The 17831-nt window shown below is 46.2% G+C and overlaps 1 protein-coding gene and 1 pseudogene across 1 annotated transcript; one reads left to right on the top strand and one right to left on the bottom strand.

The window, feature by feature from the left end:
- Positions 1–7867: 7867 nt before the first annotated feature.
- On the top strand, positions 7868–12305 carry LOC114779495 (mothers against decapentaplegic homolog 3-like; annotated as a pseudogene).
- Positions 12306–12352: 47 nt separating this feature from the next.
- Positions 12353–15217, bottom strand: LOC114779496 (alpha- and gamma-adaptin-binding protein p34-like). The gene is given in 11 exon segments (XM_028967342.1): positions 12353–12581; positions 12648–12697; positions 12767–12871; positions 12941–13016; positions 13088–13155; positions 13229–13312; positions 13379–13468; positions 13546–13642; positions 13722–13823; positions 13826–13914; positions 15043–15217. Coding segments are annotated over 11 exon segments (915 nt in total). The 5' UTR covers positions 15119–15217; the 3' UTR covers positions 12353–12503.
- Between the last annotated feature and the right edge of the window lie 2614 nt (positions 15218–17831).

The following is a 17831-nucleotide window of genomic DNA, read 5'->3' as shown; positions in this document are numbered from 1 at the left end:
GAGTAATGGGATAAATACAGAGGACACATTTTGTTGTGTGCAGTGTGGTTCAGTGAAATGAAAGTGGTGGTGGCCTAGCGGTTAAGAAAGCAGCCCTGTAATCAGAAGGTTGCAGGTTCGAATCCCAATCCGCCGAGGTGCCACTGAGCTGCCACTGAGCAAAGTACCGTTCCCACATGCTGCTCCCCGGGCGCCTGTCATGGTGCCCACTGCTCACCAAGGGTGATGGTTAAAAGCAGAGTGTTCACTGTGTGCACTGTGTGCTGTGCTGCTGTGTATCACATGTGACAATCACTTCACTTTCACTGGTGTTGTTGATGGTGTGAAGGTGAGTTGGTAATGGTTGTAATGGTGAAGGTGTGTTGATGGTGTGAAGGTGTCTTGTTGAAGGTGAGTAGGTAACGGTTGTGATGGTGAAGGTGTGTTGATGGTGTGAAGGTGTCTTGTTGAAGGTGAGTTGGTAATGGTTGTGATGGTGAAGGTGTCTTGTTGAAGGTGAGTTTGTAATGGTTGTGATGGTGAAGGTGTCTTGTTGAAGGTGAGTTTGTAATGGTTGTGATGGTGAAGGTTTGTTGATGGTGCGAAGGTGTCTTGTTGAAGGTGAGTTGGTAACGGTTGTGATGGTGAAGGTGTCTTGTTGAAGGTGAGTTGGTAACGGTTGTGATGGTGAAGGTGTCTTGTTGAAGGTGAGTTGGTAATGGTTGTGATGGTGAAGGTGTCTTGTTGAAGGTGAGTTGTTGATGGTGTGAAGGTGTCATGTTGAAGGTGAGTTGGTAGTGGTTGCGATGGTGTGTTGATGGTGTGAAGGTGTCTTGTTGAAGGTGAGTTGGTAAGGGTTGTGATGGTGAAGGTGTGTTGATGGTGTGAAGGTGTCTTGTTGAAGGTGAGTTGGTAACGGTTGTGATGGTGAAGGTGTCTTGTTGAAGGTGAGTTGTTGATTGTGTGAAGGTGTCATGTTGAAGGTGAGTAGGTAACGGTTGTGATGGTGAAGGTGTGTTGATGGTGTGAAGGTGTCATGTTGAAGGTGAGTTGGTAACGGTTTGTGATGGTGAAGGTGTCTTGTTGAAGGAGAGTTGTTGATTGTGTGAAGGTGTCATGTTGAAGGTGAGTAGGTAACGGTTGTGATGGTGAAGGTGTGTTGATGGTGTGAAGGTGTCATGTTGAAGGTGAGTTGGTAACAGTTGTGATGGTGAAGGTGTCTTGTTGAAGGTGAGTTGGTAATGGTTGTGATGGTGAAGGTGTCTTGTTGAAGGTGAGTTGGTAATGGTTGTGATGGTGAAGGTGTCTTGTTGAAGGTGAGTTGTTGATGGTGTGAAGGTGTCATGTTGAAGGTGAGTTGGTAACGGTTGTGATGGTGAAGGTGTGTTGATGGTGTGAAGGTGTCTTGTTGAAGGTGAGTTGGTAACGGTTGTGATGGTGAAGGTGTCTTGTTGAAGGTGAGTTGGTAACGGTTGTGATGGTGAAGGTGTCTTGTTGAAGGTGAGTTGGTAATGGTTGTGATGGTGAAGGTGTCTTGTTGAAGGTGAGTTGTTGATGGTGTGAAGGTGTCATGTTGAAGGTGAGTTGGTAGTGGTTGCGATGGTGTGTTGATGGTGTGAAGGTGTCTTGTTGAAGGTGAGTTGGTAAGGGTTGTGATGGTGAAGGTGTGTTGATGGTGTGAAGGTGTCTTGTTGAAGGTGAGTTGGTAACGGTTGTGATGGTGAAGGTGTCTTGTTGAAGGTGAGTTGTTGATTGTGTGAAGGTGTCATGTTGAAGGTGAGTAGGTAACGGTTGTGATGGTGAAGGTGTGTTGATGGTGTGAAGGTGTCATGTTGAAGGTGAGTTGGTAACGGTTGTGATGGTGAAGGTGTCTTGTTGAAGGAGAGTTGTTGATTGTGTGAAGGTGTCATGTTGAAGGTGAGTAGGTAACGGTTGTGATGGTGAAGGTGTGTTGATGGTGTGAAGGTGTCATGTTGAAGGTGAGTTGGTAACAGTTGTGATGGTGAAGGTGTCTTGTTGAAGGTGAGTTGGTAATGGTTGTGATGGTGAAGGTGTCTTGTTGAAGGTGAGTTGGTAATGGTTGTGATGGTGAAGGTGTCTTGTTGAAGGTGAGTTGTTGATGGTGTGAAGGTGTCATGTTGAAGGTGAGTTGGTAACGGTTGTGATGGTGAAGGTGTGTTGATGGTGTGAAGGTGTCTTGTTGAAGGTGAGTTGGTAACGGTTGTGATGGTGAAGGTGTCTTGTTGAAGGTGAGTTGTTGATTGTGTGAAGGTGTCATGTTGAAGGTGAGTAGGGTAACGGTTTGTGATGGTGAAGGTGTGTTGATGGTGTGAAGGTGTCATGTTGAAGGTGAGTTGGTAACGGTTGTGATGGTGAAGGTGTCTTGTTGAAGGAGAGTTGTTGATTGTGTGAAGGTGTCATGTTGAAGGTGAGTAGGTAACGGTTGTGATGGTGAAGGTGTGTTGATGGTGTGAAGGTGTCATGTTGAAGGTGAGTTGGTAACAGTTGTGATGGTGAAGGTGTCTTGTTGAAGGTGAGTTGGTAATGGTTGTGATGGTGAAGGTGTCTTGTTGAAGGTGAGTTGGTAATGGTTGTGATGGTGAAGGTGTCTTGTTGAAGGTGAGTTGTTGATGGTGTGAAGGTGTCATGTTGAAGGTGAGTAGGTAACGGTTGTGGTGGTGAAGGTGTCTTGTTGAAGGTGAGTTGGTAATGCTTGTGATGGTGAAGGTGTCTTGTTGAAGGTGAGTTGTTGGTGGTGTGAAGGTGTCATGTTGAAGGTGAGTTGGTAGTGGTTGCGATGGTGTGTTGATGGTGTGAAGGTGTCTTGTTGAAGGTGAGTTGGTAACGGTTGTGATGGTGATGGGATGTTGATGGTGTGAAGGTGTCTTGTTGAAGGTGAGTAGGTAACGGTTGTGATGGTGAAGGTGTGTTGATGGTGTGAAGGTGTCATGTTGAAGGTGAGTTGGTAACGGTTGTGATGGTGAAGGTGTCTTGTTGAAGGTGAGTTGTTGATGGTGTGAAGGTGTCATGTTGAAGGTGAGTAGGTAACGGTTGTGGTGGTGATGGTGTGTTGATGGTGTGAAGGTGTCTTGTTGAAGGTGAGTAGGTAACGGTTGTGATGGTGAAGGTGTGTTGATGGTGTGAAGGTGTCTTGTTGAAGGTGAGTAGGTAACGGTTGTGATGGTGAAGGTGTGTTGATGGTGTGAAGGTGTCATGTTGAAGGTGAGTAGGTAACGGTTGTGATGGTGAAGGTGTGTTGATGGTGTGAAGGTGTCTTCCTGGTTTCTCCACAGTGGTTGAGTGTGTGAGTGAGTCTTCTTTGGGCTGTTTGGTTGCTTATTGAAATGTCACAGAGATGTTTTGACTGGACTAAAATTTGTGAGTCCATTATGGTTCCACCTTCCAATAAGCCTAGTTTGGTTTTCATTCTTTTCATCTTTTGCCGCGCTGCCTCCCAAGTCCAGTTTTAATATCAAAGTACCATCTGACCAGGGCAACACAGAAACAAGGAGGCCTTTGTTGGGTCTTTCTGGAATGAGACAAACCTGTCAGCTCCTGGTCTGCTTGAACAGAGAACATAGAAAAATGGAGATTACAGAGAGGCTCATCTGCGGCTCACAAAAGGGATTTTTCTCTAAATCCGTCAGCTGGGGGTGCAGCGCTGAAACCCAATATCTTAATTTCACCTCATCAGGGGTAAAACAGCAGGAGACAAAGGCCTGCATTTTTTGGAGGTCCTCGCTGTGGTTGTATCGGAACGTTCCTAAAGAAAACACAACACTGTGGAGTCCAGGTTCTGTACGGAGAAAAGTTAACTTTTCACCAATCTGCATTGAACATTGATTCAAAACGGCCCCGTAATCAGAAGGTTGTGGGTTCGAACCCTGATCTGCCAAGGTGCCACTGAGGTCCCCTTGATGAAGGTCCCGTCCCCACACACTGCACTTTCAAATAAAATGTATAAATGAAGAAGCTGGACAGCTCTGTATCGTGAACTTTTCCTAAACCATCAGCCATAATAATTAGTGTTATTAATAACATCCTTTTTATTGATTCTTATTAACATTATTATTATATTATTTGTATTATTATTAATAACATCCTTTAAAATAATTTATTTGTGGATTTTTATTTAGAGACAGAAATGTAAAAGACATGAAAGGAACTTGATTCATTCTCCACAATGATCCAGGCTGAAAACAGTTTTCAGACACACTCAGATTTGGAAAAATGCACACACACACACACACACACACACACACCCACACACATACACACATACACACAAACACACACAAACACACACCCATACATACACACAAACACACACAAACACACCCACACACACACACCCACACACATACACACATACACATAAACACACACAAACACCACCCAATACATACACACAAACACACACACACACATACACACACAAACACACACCCATACATACACACAAACACACACAAACACACCCACACACATACTCACATACACACACAGACACACACACAGACAGAGCCAAATCCTAGAATTCACCACGGGAGGTCCAGCTGATGGTGATGTGTGTGTTTAGCGTGTATTGTGTTTGCAGCGTGTGTGTGATGACCATCCTCCTCCTCAGATGTTGCTTCACTTTCTCCTCCTCCTCACCTCCTGTTTCTCCTCCCTCACTCGGCTGAGTGTAGAAGATTTGTGCATTTGGGATGGATGGATTTATGTGTTTATTAATATTTGGATTTATGAACCAGCAGCCCTGAGAAACTCACCGCTCGAGTTCAGAACGTCAAACCCTGTAGCGCCCCCTGCTGACTGACTGCCGAGATCCTAACCTCTCAGTTCAAGTCCTTCTCTCAGAACCATCTGGGAGCAAGACAGCAGACTGAGGAAGTGGACATGGAGCTCCCAGTCCACACACACGTACTTCTGAAGGTTGAATTCAGTTGAATTGCAGATCCTGCAGGAGGATCTCCATCATCATATTTCCATCATCATATTTCCATCAAATGAAATAAAACAACACATCACAGTCAGAAGGTAAGGTAATCTCGGGGTCAGGAACGAATAGAAGGACCACACGGCGCGGTTCCCATGCTGACACGGTCGTGCAAACTCCGCCCTGGCGCGTCGCCATTGTTCTCCAGCTGATTGTCTGCGGTCATTTCCATTCAGCCGCTTTTCCTGCTGTCCAGCCTTTTGTCCCCAGCAATCCTACACAGTCCAGACCGGCAGCCCATCTGCCACATATCACACACACACACACACACACACACACCAGCTGCCCACCTCCAAGCAGGTGGATCTCGGACACTAGGGGCTGCAGCAGTGTGTGAAGGTTCAGGGTCCTGCAGGACTAAAACATGACGGCCTACATGGTAGCACAGAGGATCTGTCGGAGACTGGTGGACGCCTTGTCCCTCTGAGACCACCCTGTTGGGGAGAAGGCCAGTCTACACGTCACCAACGTCCATGCTGACCTAACCGAGTAGAACCTCTCATGTTCTTTTCCAGAGAGGAGCCGCTCTCTTCGTGCTGCATTTGCATAAATCCCAGACGAAGGAGCTTCAATCAATCAAAAAAGCTGAAAAGAAACAGGAAGTTGACGTCTCCGTATCCAACTTCCCAGGAATTTTGCTGTTGGGGTGAATCTTGCTTTAATTTTTACAAATTAAGATTTAGTTACTGTGAGTTTTTGTGTGTGGGTGAATTTATGTGATTTTGTGGCTTGTTTCTGTTCACAGACATATGAACTTTATTTCTTTACAGCCCATAATCACATCCAGTATGTCTCAATGGGCTTAACACCATAGGATAATATAGGTACAGTTCAGGTACTACATGTATATAATTTACATATATTATTCTGTGCATACGACGTGTAAATGGTGAGTATGAACTGAGCTCAGTTTCGACCTTCATGGCAAAGGCTGTGAATACTTATGTACGTGTTTGTACCTCAGTTTTTTATTTTTAATAAATTTGCCAAAACCTCAAGTAAACTTTTTTCACGTTGTCATTATGTGGTGTTGTGTGTGGAATTTTGATGGGAAATTTTTATTTAATACATTTTGAAATAAAGCTGTAACATAAGAGAATGTGGAAAAAGTGATGCGCTGTGAACTTAGCTTTCATCAGTTAAAAAAATCATTTAATTACAAATACAAAAGAGCCATAAACTCGTAAATTGTCATTGTACAATTAGACTTGAAAATGGCCTCCAGAAGCAAAGCCAGCGAAGTGGCTGGTGGAGTAAAAGCCGTGGAGTTGTGGAGTTGCAGCGTCACCATCCTGGAGCCTGGACCTCCACCAAGATCCCATGCAGGATTTCATGAGGAAGAGGAATGGCAGTTCAATTAAATACTTTAAACTAAAAACCAATTATCACTGGTTCTATCTAACAAGAAAAAAAATTAGACATCAGCAATTTCTAACGAATTATATTAAAAAGTTTAATATTTATTAATATTCATATTAATTCATGTGTGTAGGTTTAAAGGGTGTGTATGAGGTAGTAACTCCTCCTCGCTGTGGGTTGCGTGTATATTGTGTGGAGGTTGTGTGAGTGTTTGGAAGGTCTGTATGAGGTAGAAACTCCTCGCTGTGAGTTGTGTGTATGTTGTGTGGAGGTTGTGTGTAGGTTTGGAGGGTGTGTGTGAGATAGTAACTCCTCCTCGCTGTGGGTTGCGTGTGTTTGGAAGGTCTGTATGAGGTAGAAACTCCTCGCTGTGAGTTGTGTGTATGTTGTGTGGAGGTTGTGTGTAGGTTTGGAGGGTGTGTGTGAGATAGTAACTCCTCCTCGCTGTGGGTTGCGTGTGTTTGGAAGGTCTGTATGAGGTAGTAACTCCTCGCTGTGAGTTGTGTGTATGTTGTGTGGAGGTTGTGTGTAGGTTTGGAGGGTGTGTAGGAGATAGTAACTCCTCGCTGTGAGTTGTGTGTATGTTGTGTGAGTGTTTGGAAGGTCTGTATGAGGTAGTAACTCCTCGCTGTGAGTTGTGTGTATGTTGTGTGAGTGTTTGGAAGGTCTGTATGAGGTAGTAACTCCTCGCTGTGAGTTGTGTGTATGTTGTGTGGAGGTTGTGTGTAGGTTTGGACGGTGTGTGAGATAGTAACTCCTCGCTGTGAGTTGTGTGTATGTTGTGTGGAGGTTGTGTGAGTGTTTGGAAGGTCTGTATGAGGTAGTAACTCCTCGCTGTGAGTTGTGTGTATGTTGTGTGGAGGTTGTGTGAGTGTTTGGACGGTGTGTGAGATAGTAACTCCTCGCTGTGAGTTGCGTGTATGTTGTGTGGAGGTTGTGTGTAGGTTTGGACGGTGTGTGAGATAGTAACTCCTCGCTGTGAGTTGTGTGTATGTTGTGTGGAGGTTGTGTGGAGGTTTGGAGGGTGTGTAGGAGATAGTAACTCCTCGCTGTGAGTTGTGTGTATGTTGTGTGAGTGTTTGGAAGGTCTGTATGAGGTAGTAACTCCTCGCTGTGAGTTGTGTGTATGTTGTGTGGAGGTTGTGTGAGTGTTTGGAAGGTCTGTATGAGGTAGTAACTCCTCGCTGTGAGTTGCGTGTATGTTGTGTGGAGGTTGTGTGTAGGTTTGGACGGTGTGTGAGATAGTAACTCCTCGCTGTGAGTTGTGTGTATGTTGTGTGGAGGTTGTGTGTAGGTTTGGAGGGTGTGTAGGAGATAGTAACTCCTCGCTGTGAGTTGTGTGTATGTTGTGTGAGTGTTTGGAAGGTCTGTATGAGGTAGTAACTCCTCGCTGTGAGTTGTGTGTATGTTGTGTGGAGGTTGTGTGTAGGTTTGGACGGTGTGTGTGAGATAGTAACTCCTCGCTGTGAGTTGTGTGTATGTTGTGTGGAGGTTGTGTGTAGGTTTGGACGGTGTGTGTGAGATAGTAACTCCTCCTCGCTGTGGGTGGAGGAGATCTGGACGCAGCAGCGCCTCTCGTCTCCGTTCTGGCCGCCAGCGGCAGCAGTAGCGGCGGCGGCTGCTTTTCTGGTTCGTCCTCGGGAATTTTCCTCCATGGTGTGTCGGAGCGCGTCGTGGCTGTGATTCGGTCCGATCATGTCCATTCTGCCGTTCACCCCGCCGGTAGTGAAGCGGCTCCTGGGCTGGAAGAAGGGTGAGCAGAGCGGCCAGGAGGAGAAATGGTGCGAGAAGGCGGTGAAGAGTCTGGTGAAGAAACTGAAGAAGAGCGGGCAGCTGGACGAGCTGGAAAAGGCCATAACGAGTCAGAACAGCGGGACCAAGTGTCTGACCATCCCCAGGTAGGACCCGACCCGGAAGCCAACTTTTCACCAACTCTGCGGAACTTGCTAGAAGTGCTCGGCCTGCTGCGTTAGCATTAGCGGCTAATGAGCGGAGGAACGGGGCTGCAGGAGCGTCTTTACTTGTGGGTCTGTGTGTGTGTGTGTGCAGGTCTCTGGATGGGCGCCTGCAGGTGTCCCACAGGAAGGGACTGCCCCATGTCATCTACTGTCGCCTGTGGCGCTGGCCGGACCTGCAGTCGCACCACGAACTGCGCGCCATCGACTCGTGTGAATTCGCCTTCCACACGAAGAAGGACGAGGTGTGTGTGAATCCGTACCACTACCAGCGCGTCGAGACGCCAGGTCAGTCCACCGTCCCTCCCGACCTCCTCCCGACCTCCACCGGACTCTGATCACCGGTGTGTACGTGTGCGTGTACGTGTACGTGTGTGTGTACGTTTACGTGTGCGTGTGTGTGCGTTTACGTGTGCGTGTGTGTGCGTGTACGTTTGCGTGTGCGTGTACGTGTGTGTGCGTGTACGTTTACGTGTGCGTGTGCGTGTACGTTTACGTGTGCGTGTGTGTGCGTGTACGTTTGCGTGTGCGTGTACGTGTGTGTGCGTGTACGTTTGCGTGTGCGTTTACGTGTACGTTTGCGTGTGCGTTTACGTGTGCGTGTACGTGTGCGTTTGCGTGTACGTTTGCGTGTACGTTTACGTGTGCGTGTGCGTGTACGTTTGCGTGTGCGTGTACGTTTACGTGTGCGTGTGCGTTTGCGTGTGCGTGTGCGTGTACGTTTACGTGTGCGTTTGCGTGTGCGTGTACGTTTACGTGTGCGTGTGCGTTTGCGTGTGCGTGTACGTTTACGTGTGCGTGTACGTTTGCGTGTACGTTTACGTGTGCGTTTGCGTGTACGTTTGTGTGTACGTGTGCGTGTACGTTTACGTGTGCGTGTACGTGTGCGTGTACGTTTACGTACGTGTGCGTGTACATGTGCGTGTACGTTTGCGTGTGCGTGTACGTGTGTGTGTGCGTGTGTGTACACAGCTCTTCCTCCGGTCCTGGTCCCGCGCTACTCCGAGATCCCCACAGAGTTTCCTCCTCTGGACGACTACAGCCACTCCATCCCAGAAAACACCAACTTCCCGTCCGGCATCGAGCCGCAGAGTAACTACATACCAGGTACACAGTCTCCACACCAAATATTACACCTTTACTTTCTCTGCTCTTTGTGAACATCCATCTATAACCACGTGTTTTTCCCCGGATGAATTACACGACCGAGACGTAAATGAATTTATTATCAATTATTTTAAACAACTTGTGCAGTTCATAGTCGTAGATCAGTGGTCTTGCTAATGTTAATTTGAACATTCGAGAGCCTAACGAACTCCGGTCCGACCACAACACTGACACACCCACCCACACCCAGCTACACCCATACAGGCCGGTTGGGCGTGTCTGGCTTTCATTCCTGAACGATGTTTTCCAGAAACTCCGCCCCCTGGGTACTTGAGTGAGGATGGGGAGACCAGCGATCACCAGATGAGCCGGATGGACGCAGGTCAGAGTTCAGAGGTCAACTCGCTGTCCGTGGTTGCGGTGAACAGTCGGCCTTGATTTGCTCCTCCGTCCACAGGGTCTCCAGGCCTGTCGCCCAGCCCCCCCATCTCGCCCGCCGGCAGTAACCTCGGTAACGGCGCCAGTCTCCGGCGGTGAGCCGCGTGTAGGTGGGCGTGGCCGGCGTTTGACCGTGCTGTGTGTGATGTGGTGTCAGACCTGCAGCCGGTGACGTACTGCGAGTCGGCGTTCTGGTGCTCCATCTCGTACTACGAGCTTGAACCAGCGCGTGGGCGAGATCTTCACGCCTGCCAGCCCTCGCTCACCGTGGACGGCTTCACCGACCCGTCCAACGCCGAGCGCTTCTGCCTCGGCCTGCTGTCCAACGTCAACCGCAACGCGGCCGTGGAGCTGACGCGCCGCCACATCGGTACGTGCGCCGCTTCCGAGGCGTTGCCGTGGCGCCGGCACCATGCTCCTCCCCCCCTCTCTCTCTCTGTTCCAGGGCGGGGCGTGCGGCTCTACTATATTGGCGGTGAAGTGTTTGCTGAGTGTTTGAGTGACAGCGCCATTTTCGTTCAGAGTCCCAACTGTAACCAGCGGTACGGCTGGCACCCGGCGACCGTCTGCAAGATCCCTCCAGGTGAGAGACGGGGACGACGGTGTCCTGTCCCTCCGTCCTCACACTCATCCACGCGCCTGTCCCCGTCCCCCAGGCTGTAACCTGAAGATCTTCAATAACCAGGAGTTCGCCGCGCTGTTGGCCCAGTCGGTGAATCAGGGGTTCGAGGCCGTTTACCAACTCACACGCATGTGCACCATCCGCATGAGCTTCGTTAAGGGATGGGGGGGCAGAATACAGGTAAACACACACACAACTCACACTATACACAGATACGACGCACACGACACATGCTACACACTACACACTAGGTACACACAAACACGACTCACACGAGACACATACGACGCACACTATAGAGACACACAACGCACACTAGACACAGAGACGACGCACACTACACACACCACTATACACATAGACTACTCACACTACACACCTATACACATATACTACTCACACTACACACTATATACACACAAACACTACTCACACTATACACATACTACTCACACTATATATACACACAACTCACACTATACACATATACTACTCACACTACACACTATATACACACAAACACTACTCACACTATACACATACTACTCACACTATATATACACACAACTCACACTATACACATATACTACTCACACTACACACACACACTATACACATATACTACTCACACTACACACACTATACACATATACTACTCACACTACACACTATATACACACAAACACTACTCACACTATACACATACTACTCACACTATATATACACACAACTCACACTATACACATATACTACTCACACTACACACACACACTATACACATATACTACTCACACTACACCTGCTACACACACACACTACTCACAAACACTACTCACACACTATACACATACTACTCACACTATATATACACACACACACTACTCACACTATTAACACACACAGGAGCTGAACCTGCAGTCACATGTCTGAAAGGAAATAAACGTGCCTGCTGCAGATTTACACAAAGAACCAACAAATCATCTACAAACACACAAAATGTGCCACTGAGTGTGTATAGAAAGGGTTGACGCGTAATCTGTCCTCCTTTCAGCACCATGGCAACAACACACAGGAAGTGGGCAGGCGCTGTAGCTATGGTGACAGCGCCTGCACGGAGCTGTTGTGACCTGTAGAGAGTGTGTGTAACGTGTGAGGAATGTGTGTGATGTGAAAGGGTTTCACGCAGGAGGTCCAGACAGCTGAAGTTAGATAGAAGCGTCTGATTGGACGTGTGGTAACGTGTCTCTCTGCCCCAGACGCCAGACGGTCACCAGCACCCCCTGCTGGATCGAGCTGCATCTGAACGGCCCGCTGCAGTGGCTAGACAAGGTCCTGACTCAGATGGGCTCTCCGACCATCCGCTGCTCCAGCGTGTCCTAAAGGAGAGACGTGTCCCCCACGCCCCGGTCTCGCCGGCGTTTTACTGCAGCAGGCCTCGTCTGATTGGCTGGTTCCTTCTCAGATGGTACATCATGGGATGTACATGTACTTTTCATTTGGAAGCACTTGCTTCAGTACTCTGTAGAAGAGTAGAGGCAGACGTGACGATCACAACAACCCTCTTATTTTGGTTGTAAAATATTATCAACCTTTTTAACGTTTAGTAACTGCGTAGTTCGTTTCTCTCTCGCACGCGCGTGTTCACTGGGAACTCAGGATTGCAGGATACAGACTGGGATTAGTTTTACTTTCCCTCCGTCACGTGGGATTTATTTAACCGCGAGTCCAGCCGGTGTTATTTCATCATTTCATGCCCCGTCAGGCCACGCCCGTGGCTGCTTCAGCGCTTCGTTCATTTCCTCCTCTGTTGGAGAACAGAACAATTCAGTATCTTTCAGGGTTTTTTTTTTTTTTTTTTTAATAAAGTGAATTTATCAATTACGCCCAGAGTCCTTCATAAATATATAAAAACTTTTATTGTCACATGACTCTGTACTGTTCTCACACACACACACACACACACACACACACACACGAAAGAGCAGCTGATGCAGCTGCATTGAGACTCCTGTGAGGGCTGAGCTCCAGATGCTTGGTGGTCCTCTCAGCTCTCCTCTCCTGATGACAGGCAGTCAACCTCGTCGTCCTCGCCACCGATGGCCGTCCAGAACGCCTTGGCCACCTGCAGCAGACGGGAGGGGTCAGTCAGGGGTTACGGGCGGGTGGAGGCGGAGGTGTGGACTGGTACCTTCTCGGCATGGAGTTTCCTCTGATCGTGAGGCAGTGAGGAGGCTTTATCTAAGGAGGGAGAGGAGCGTGTCAGTCGGAGGTCGTGTGGTCAGTTTTACAGAAGTGCCAGATGTTTACCTTTCATCTCTTTCAGTTTAGTGAAGAGTCGCTCAAAATTGTCCACATCAGAGTCCCCGGCAGTGAGGGTGGCCAGCTCCTGGATGTCCATGTCCAACCGGGGATCTGAGGAGAACATGATGTTTGGAAACTCGGGCTGAATCAGCGCACGGACTGATGTTTGAGGTGCCTTACCAATGGCCACAGCGTCTACAGGGTCAGTGCTGACCTGGTCAGCCTTCTCAGCATCTTCTGTCTGCACTGCTGGAGGCTGACACACACACACAGGAAGGTCAAAACCAGAGCAACTGCACGTGCACGTGCACACGCGTCTATTTATACCTGGGGCTGTGGCTGGGCGTGGCAGGAGGCCATCAGGCTGCTCATCAGACCAAAGCCCTGATTGGTCTCTGAAATAAATGAATTAATAAACAGTGGTTATATAGTCAACCAATCAGGCGGACCTCTGATCCCGAGACCCACCATCCTTCATCTCTGCACTTGACCACACGTTGGCATTGAGCGCCTGGATGATCCTCTTCACCCCGGTGGATTCTGGGAAGTCATCTGCAAGGCATTAGACCGTTTTAGCCAGTAAACCTGCAGATACATTTCACTCCTCCTCATCCTCACCATCTTCCTCAGGCAGCTCCTGAGTGTTGAGCTCCACCATCTCAAAGGCATGAGCCAAACACCACTGCTGTGCCTCCTTCCTGCTGACACCTGCACACACACACACACACACACCCATCATCATAATCACCACACAACCATGAGTTTAAAGAACATCAAACACTTACCAGCATCACAGACATGATCACACACCAGGATCAGCACCTCCGGGGCAAGTTCCTCCACGACGGGCAACCAGGGCGCCACGCTGCTCAGCCCGTCCTTCTGCAATGTGCAGGACATGAGTGACAGTGTCCTTCAAACAGGACAAAAACCACAGCGAGCAGGAGGACACGGGTCTTACTGCAGCACTGCTGAAGTACAGGATGCAGGCCTGCACCGACTCTGCGACCTTCGCCGAAACCTCGAACCTGCTGGGCACCACGCACATACTGACGTCCCGCCCTTGGGGTAGTACTTATTACTGATGGTCCATGGGTACCAGACCACGTCCCCGTCCTGCCTGCAGGGTTCAGGCAGCGACGTCCCCAGAATCTCTGAAAAACCAGAGCGACGATGTTCGTCACCACCAGCGCACAACATTGTACAGTCACATGTTTCACAGCACGGTGACACGTGTCCTCTGTATTTAGCCACAACACGGTGACACGTGTCCTCTGTATTTAACCATCACCCTGAGTGGGCACCATGACAGTTTAGAGTCAGGCGTACTGTATGTGATTTTGGGTTGTATAAGAAATAAATGTTGTTCGTACCACTGAGCAAAGTACCGTCCCCACACGTTGCTCTCCCGGGCGGCTGCCATGGTCCCCACTGTCACCAAGGGTGATGGTTAAATACAGAGGACACGTTCCACTGTGTGCTGTGATGCAGTGATTCACTTCACTTTAGCCTGTTTAGCGTCAGTTTGTTCCGTTACCAGTCCCGTTTAGCGTCAGGTTGGTTCCTTTACTAGTCCCATTACTAGTCCCGTTTAGCGTCAGGTTGGTTCCTTTTACTAGTCCCATTACTAGTCCCGTTTAGCGTCAGGTTTGGTTCCGTTACTAGTCCCGTTTAGAGTCATGTTTATTCCTTTACTGTCCCGTTTAACGTCAGGTTTATTCCTTTACTAGTCCCGTTTAGCGTCAGGTTGGTTCCTTTACTAGTCCCGTTTAGAGTCATGTTTATTCCTTTACTAGTCAATTGTTTAACGTCAGGTTTATTCCTTTACTAGTCCCGTTTAGCGTCAGGTTTGTTCCGTTACTAGTCCCGTTTAGCGTCAGGTTGGTTCCTTTACTATGTCCCATTACTAGTCCCGTTTAGCGTCAGGTTGGTTCCTTTACTAGTCCCATTACTAGTCCCGTTTAGCGTCAGGTTGGTTCCTTTACTAGTCCCATTACTAGTCCCGTTTAGCGTCAGGTTGGTTCCGTTACTAGTCCCGTTTAGAGTCATGTTTATTCCTTTACTAGTCCCGTTTAGCGTCAGGTTGGTTCCTTTACTAGTCCCGTTTAGCGTCAGGTTGGTTCCTTTACTAGTCCCGTTAGAGTCATGGTTTATTCCTTTACTAGTCATGTTTAACGTCAGGTTTATTCCTTTACTAGTCCCGTTTAGCGTCAGGTTTGTTCCGTTACTAGTCCTGTTTAGCGTCAGGTTTATTCCTTTACTAGTCCTGTTTAGCAACTCACGCTCGACCAGTTGCTGGGCCGCATATCCCGGGTCGCAGCTGCAGACGAGGACGCTGGACTCCGTCGCTTCCGACATCAACTCCAGATTTCGGGAGGAAAATGAGTCAAAATCAGCGCAGCAGCAGCAGCAGCAGCAGCAGCAGATCCCGGATTCAACTCTCACCTCTAACCTGGAGGAGGCACTTCCGGTTCACGTCGGAAACACGTCAGTTTTAATTATCATTACGCTTTCACACAAGTAAAGGTTGAACAAACAACAAAGTAATATAATTATTTTTATGCTAGATTTAAAAATAATTCTCATTTGAAACAAAATGATCGAAATAAATCCTGATAAATCCTGTTTTCAATGTCAGTCATTCTATAAAAGAAAACAATAGCCTTCTTTCCCCGTTTTTAAAAATTTATAGGCGTCCATTTTCTGAACAGAACATGAACTTTTCGATAATTCCCGAATATTATATTTGTCTGTGCGTAAGAATAGATCTAATTTAACCACAGCAAATTATTATTATCATCATACCAATAAACTATAAATACAATGAATCGAATACCAAAGATAAACGAAGTCAAATAAAAAGAAAAGAGCACGAAAAAAAAGCAAAGACTAACGAGAAGGTCCCGCGCCACCGGAAATGACGACATGTGACCGGATACATCCTGCAGAATTAATACATACATATACGTTAATACATCCTGCAGCATTAATATATCAGGACATAACACTGTGCAGTGTGTGAGGATCCTGTAGCTATTTATCAGTCCTGTAGAGGGACGCCACTTACACACAGAGCAACCCCGAAGGTACATTTACATTTACATTTAAGGCATTTGGCAGACGCCATTATCCAGAGCGACTTACAATCAGTAGTTACAGGGACAGTCTCCCTGGAGACACTCAGGGTTAAGTGTCCTGCTCAGGGACACAATGGTAGTCAGTGGGATTTGAACCTGGGTCTTCTGGTTCATAGGCGAGTGTGTTAACCACTGGGCTACTACCACCCTGGTACAAGGTACAAATGTACTCTACAGCATATGTATAATTATAAAGTGTGTATTAATACCCTATGTGTATAAATGTGAAGTGTGTGTAAATTCAGCATGTGTATAAATATAAAGTGTATAAGAATCAGGATGTATATTAAAATAAAGTATCTAAAATTTCGCATGTATATAAATAGGCAATATGTATAAATACAGCATGTATATAAAAATAAAATGTGTCTGAATACAGCATATTTATAAATATAAAGTGTCTAAATACAGCATATTTATAAATATAAAGTATGTAAAATTAGGTATTTGTATAAATTTAAAGTGTGTAAAAAATCAACATGTGTATAAATATAAAGTGTATAAGAATCAGGAGGTATATTAAAATAAAGTATCTAAATTTCGCATGTATATAAATAGGCAATATGTATAAATACAGCATGTATATAAAAATAAAATGTGTCTGAATACAGCATATTTATAAATATAAAGTATGTAAAATTAAGTATTTGTATAAATTTAAAGTGTGTAAAAAATCAACATGTGTATAAATATAAAGTGTATCAGAATCAGGATGTATATTAAAATAAAGTATCTAAAATTGGCATGTGTATAAATAGGCAATAATGTATAAATACAGCATGTAAATAAATATAAGTGTGTCTAAATACAGCATATTTATAAATATAAACTATAAAATTCAGCATTTGTATAAATTTAAAGTGAGTAAAAATCAGCATGTGTATAAAAAAGTGGAAAATTCAGCATTATATTAATATGAACTTGAATAAATACAGTATGTATATAAATATAGTGTGTATAAATACAGCATGTGTATAAATATAAACTGTGTAAAAATGCATCATATACATAAATATAAACTGTGTCTAAATACAGCAAATGTATAAATATAAAGTGTGTAAAATCATCATTTCTGAATAGCAATATGTATAAATACCGCATGTGTGTTATAAAAGTGTCAAATTCAGTATGTAAAATAATATGAACTTTGAATAAATACAGTATGTATATAAATATAAAGTGTGTACTAATACAGCATGGTTTTAAAAAAGTGTTACATTTAGTATGTATATTAGTATGAAGTTTGGATAAAGTCAGCATGTACATAAATATGAAGTATCTTTAAAATACAGGATTTGTACAAATATATAGTGTATATAAATATAAATACAGTATATCTAAATCAGTATGTATATAAAATATAACATGTATAAATACAGCATGTGTATAAAAAGTGTTACATTCAGTATGTATTAATATAGCATGTATATAAATCTGTATGACAGACGACCTCCCTCCTCCCATCATCACATCGTTCTACTGAGGGACCACTGAGATGTTCTCTGCTGGTACGGAACTGCACTGTCGCTGAGCAGAAGACCCTGCAGTGAAGTGAGACAGCAGAGCGCATCGTCTGGGTTCCACTTCCACCATCTCCCAGCTCTACGAGAAACACCTCGTCCGTCCAGCTCGGAACATAATGAAGGACTCTCGCCAGCCCTCACACGCCCGGTTCTCCCTCCTACGTCTGGCAGACGGTTCCGCAGCATCAGAACTGTAACTGCCAGACACGGCAAGAGCTTCTTCCCACAAGCAGTCAGAGGACTCAATGTACCACCAACATTACACCTCCAGCTTGAAGCACCTCCCAACATTCTGCTCATTGCTGCTCATTTTGCACGTTTGTCTTGTCATGTTTGTCTTGTCTTAAATGTCCCACATATACTTGAACCAGGTCCACTGCACAACTCACAGCGTCTTACAAGCATCTTCCA

This window comes from Denticeps clupeoides, unplaced genomic scaffold (assembly GCF_900700375.1).
Source record: "Denticeps clupeoides unplaced genomic scaffold, fDenClu1.1, whole genome shotgun sequence".
Lineage (NCBI taxonomy): Eukaryota > Metazoa > Chordata > Actinopteri > Clupeiformes > Denticipitidae > Denticeps > Denticeps clupeoides.
Note: the sequence above shows the minus strand (reverse complement) of the source record. Positions and strands in the feature narration are given on the sequence as shown.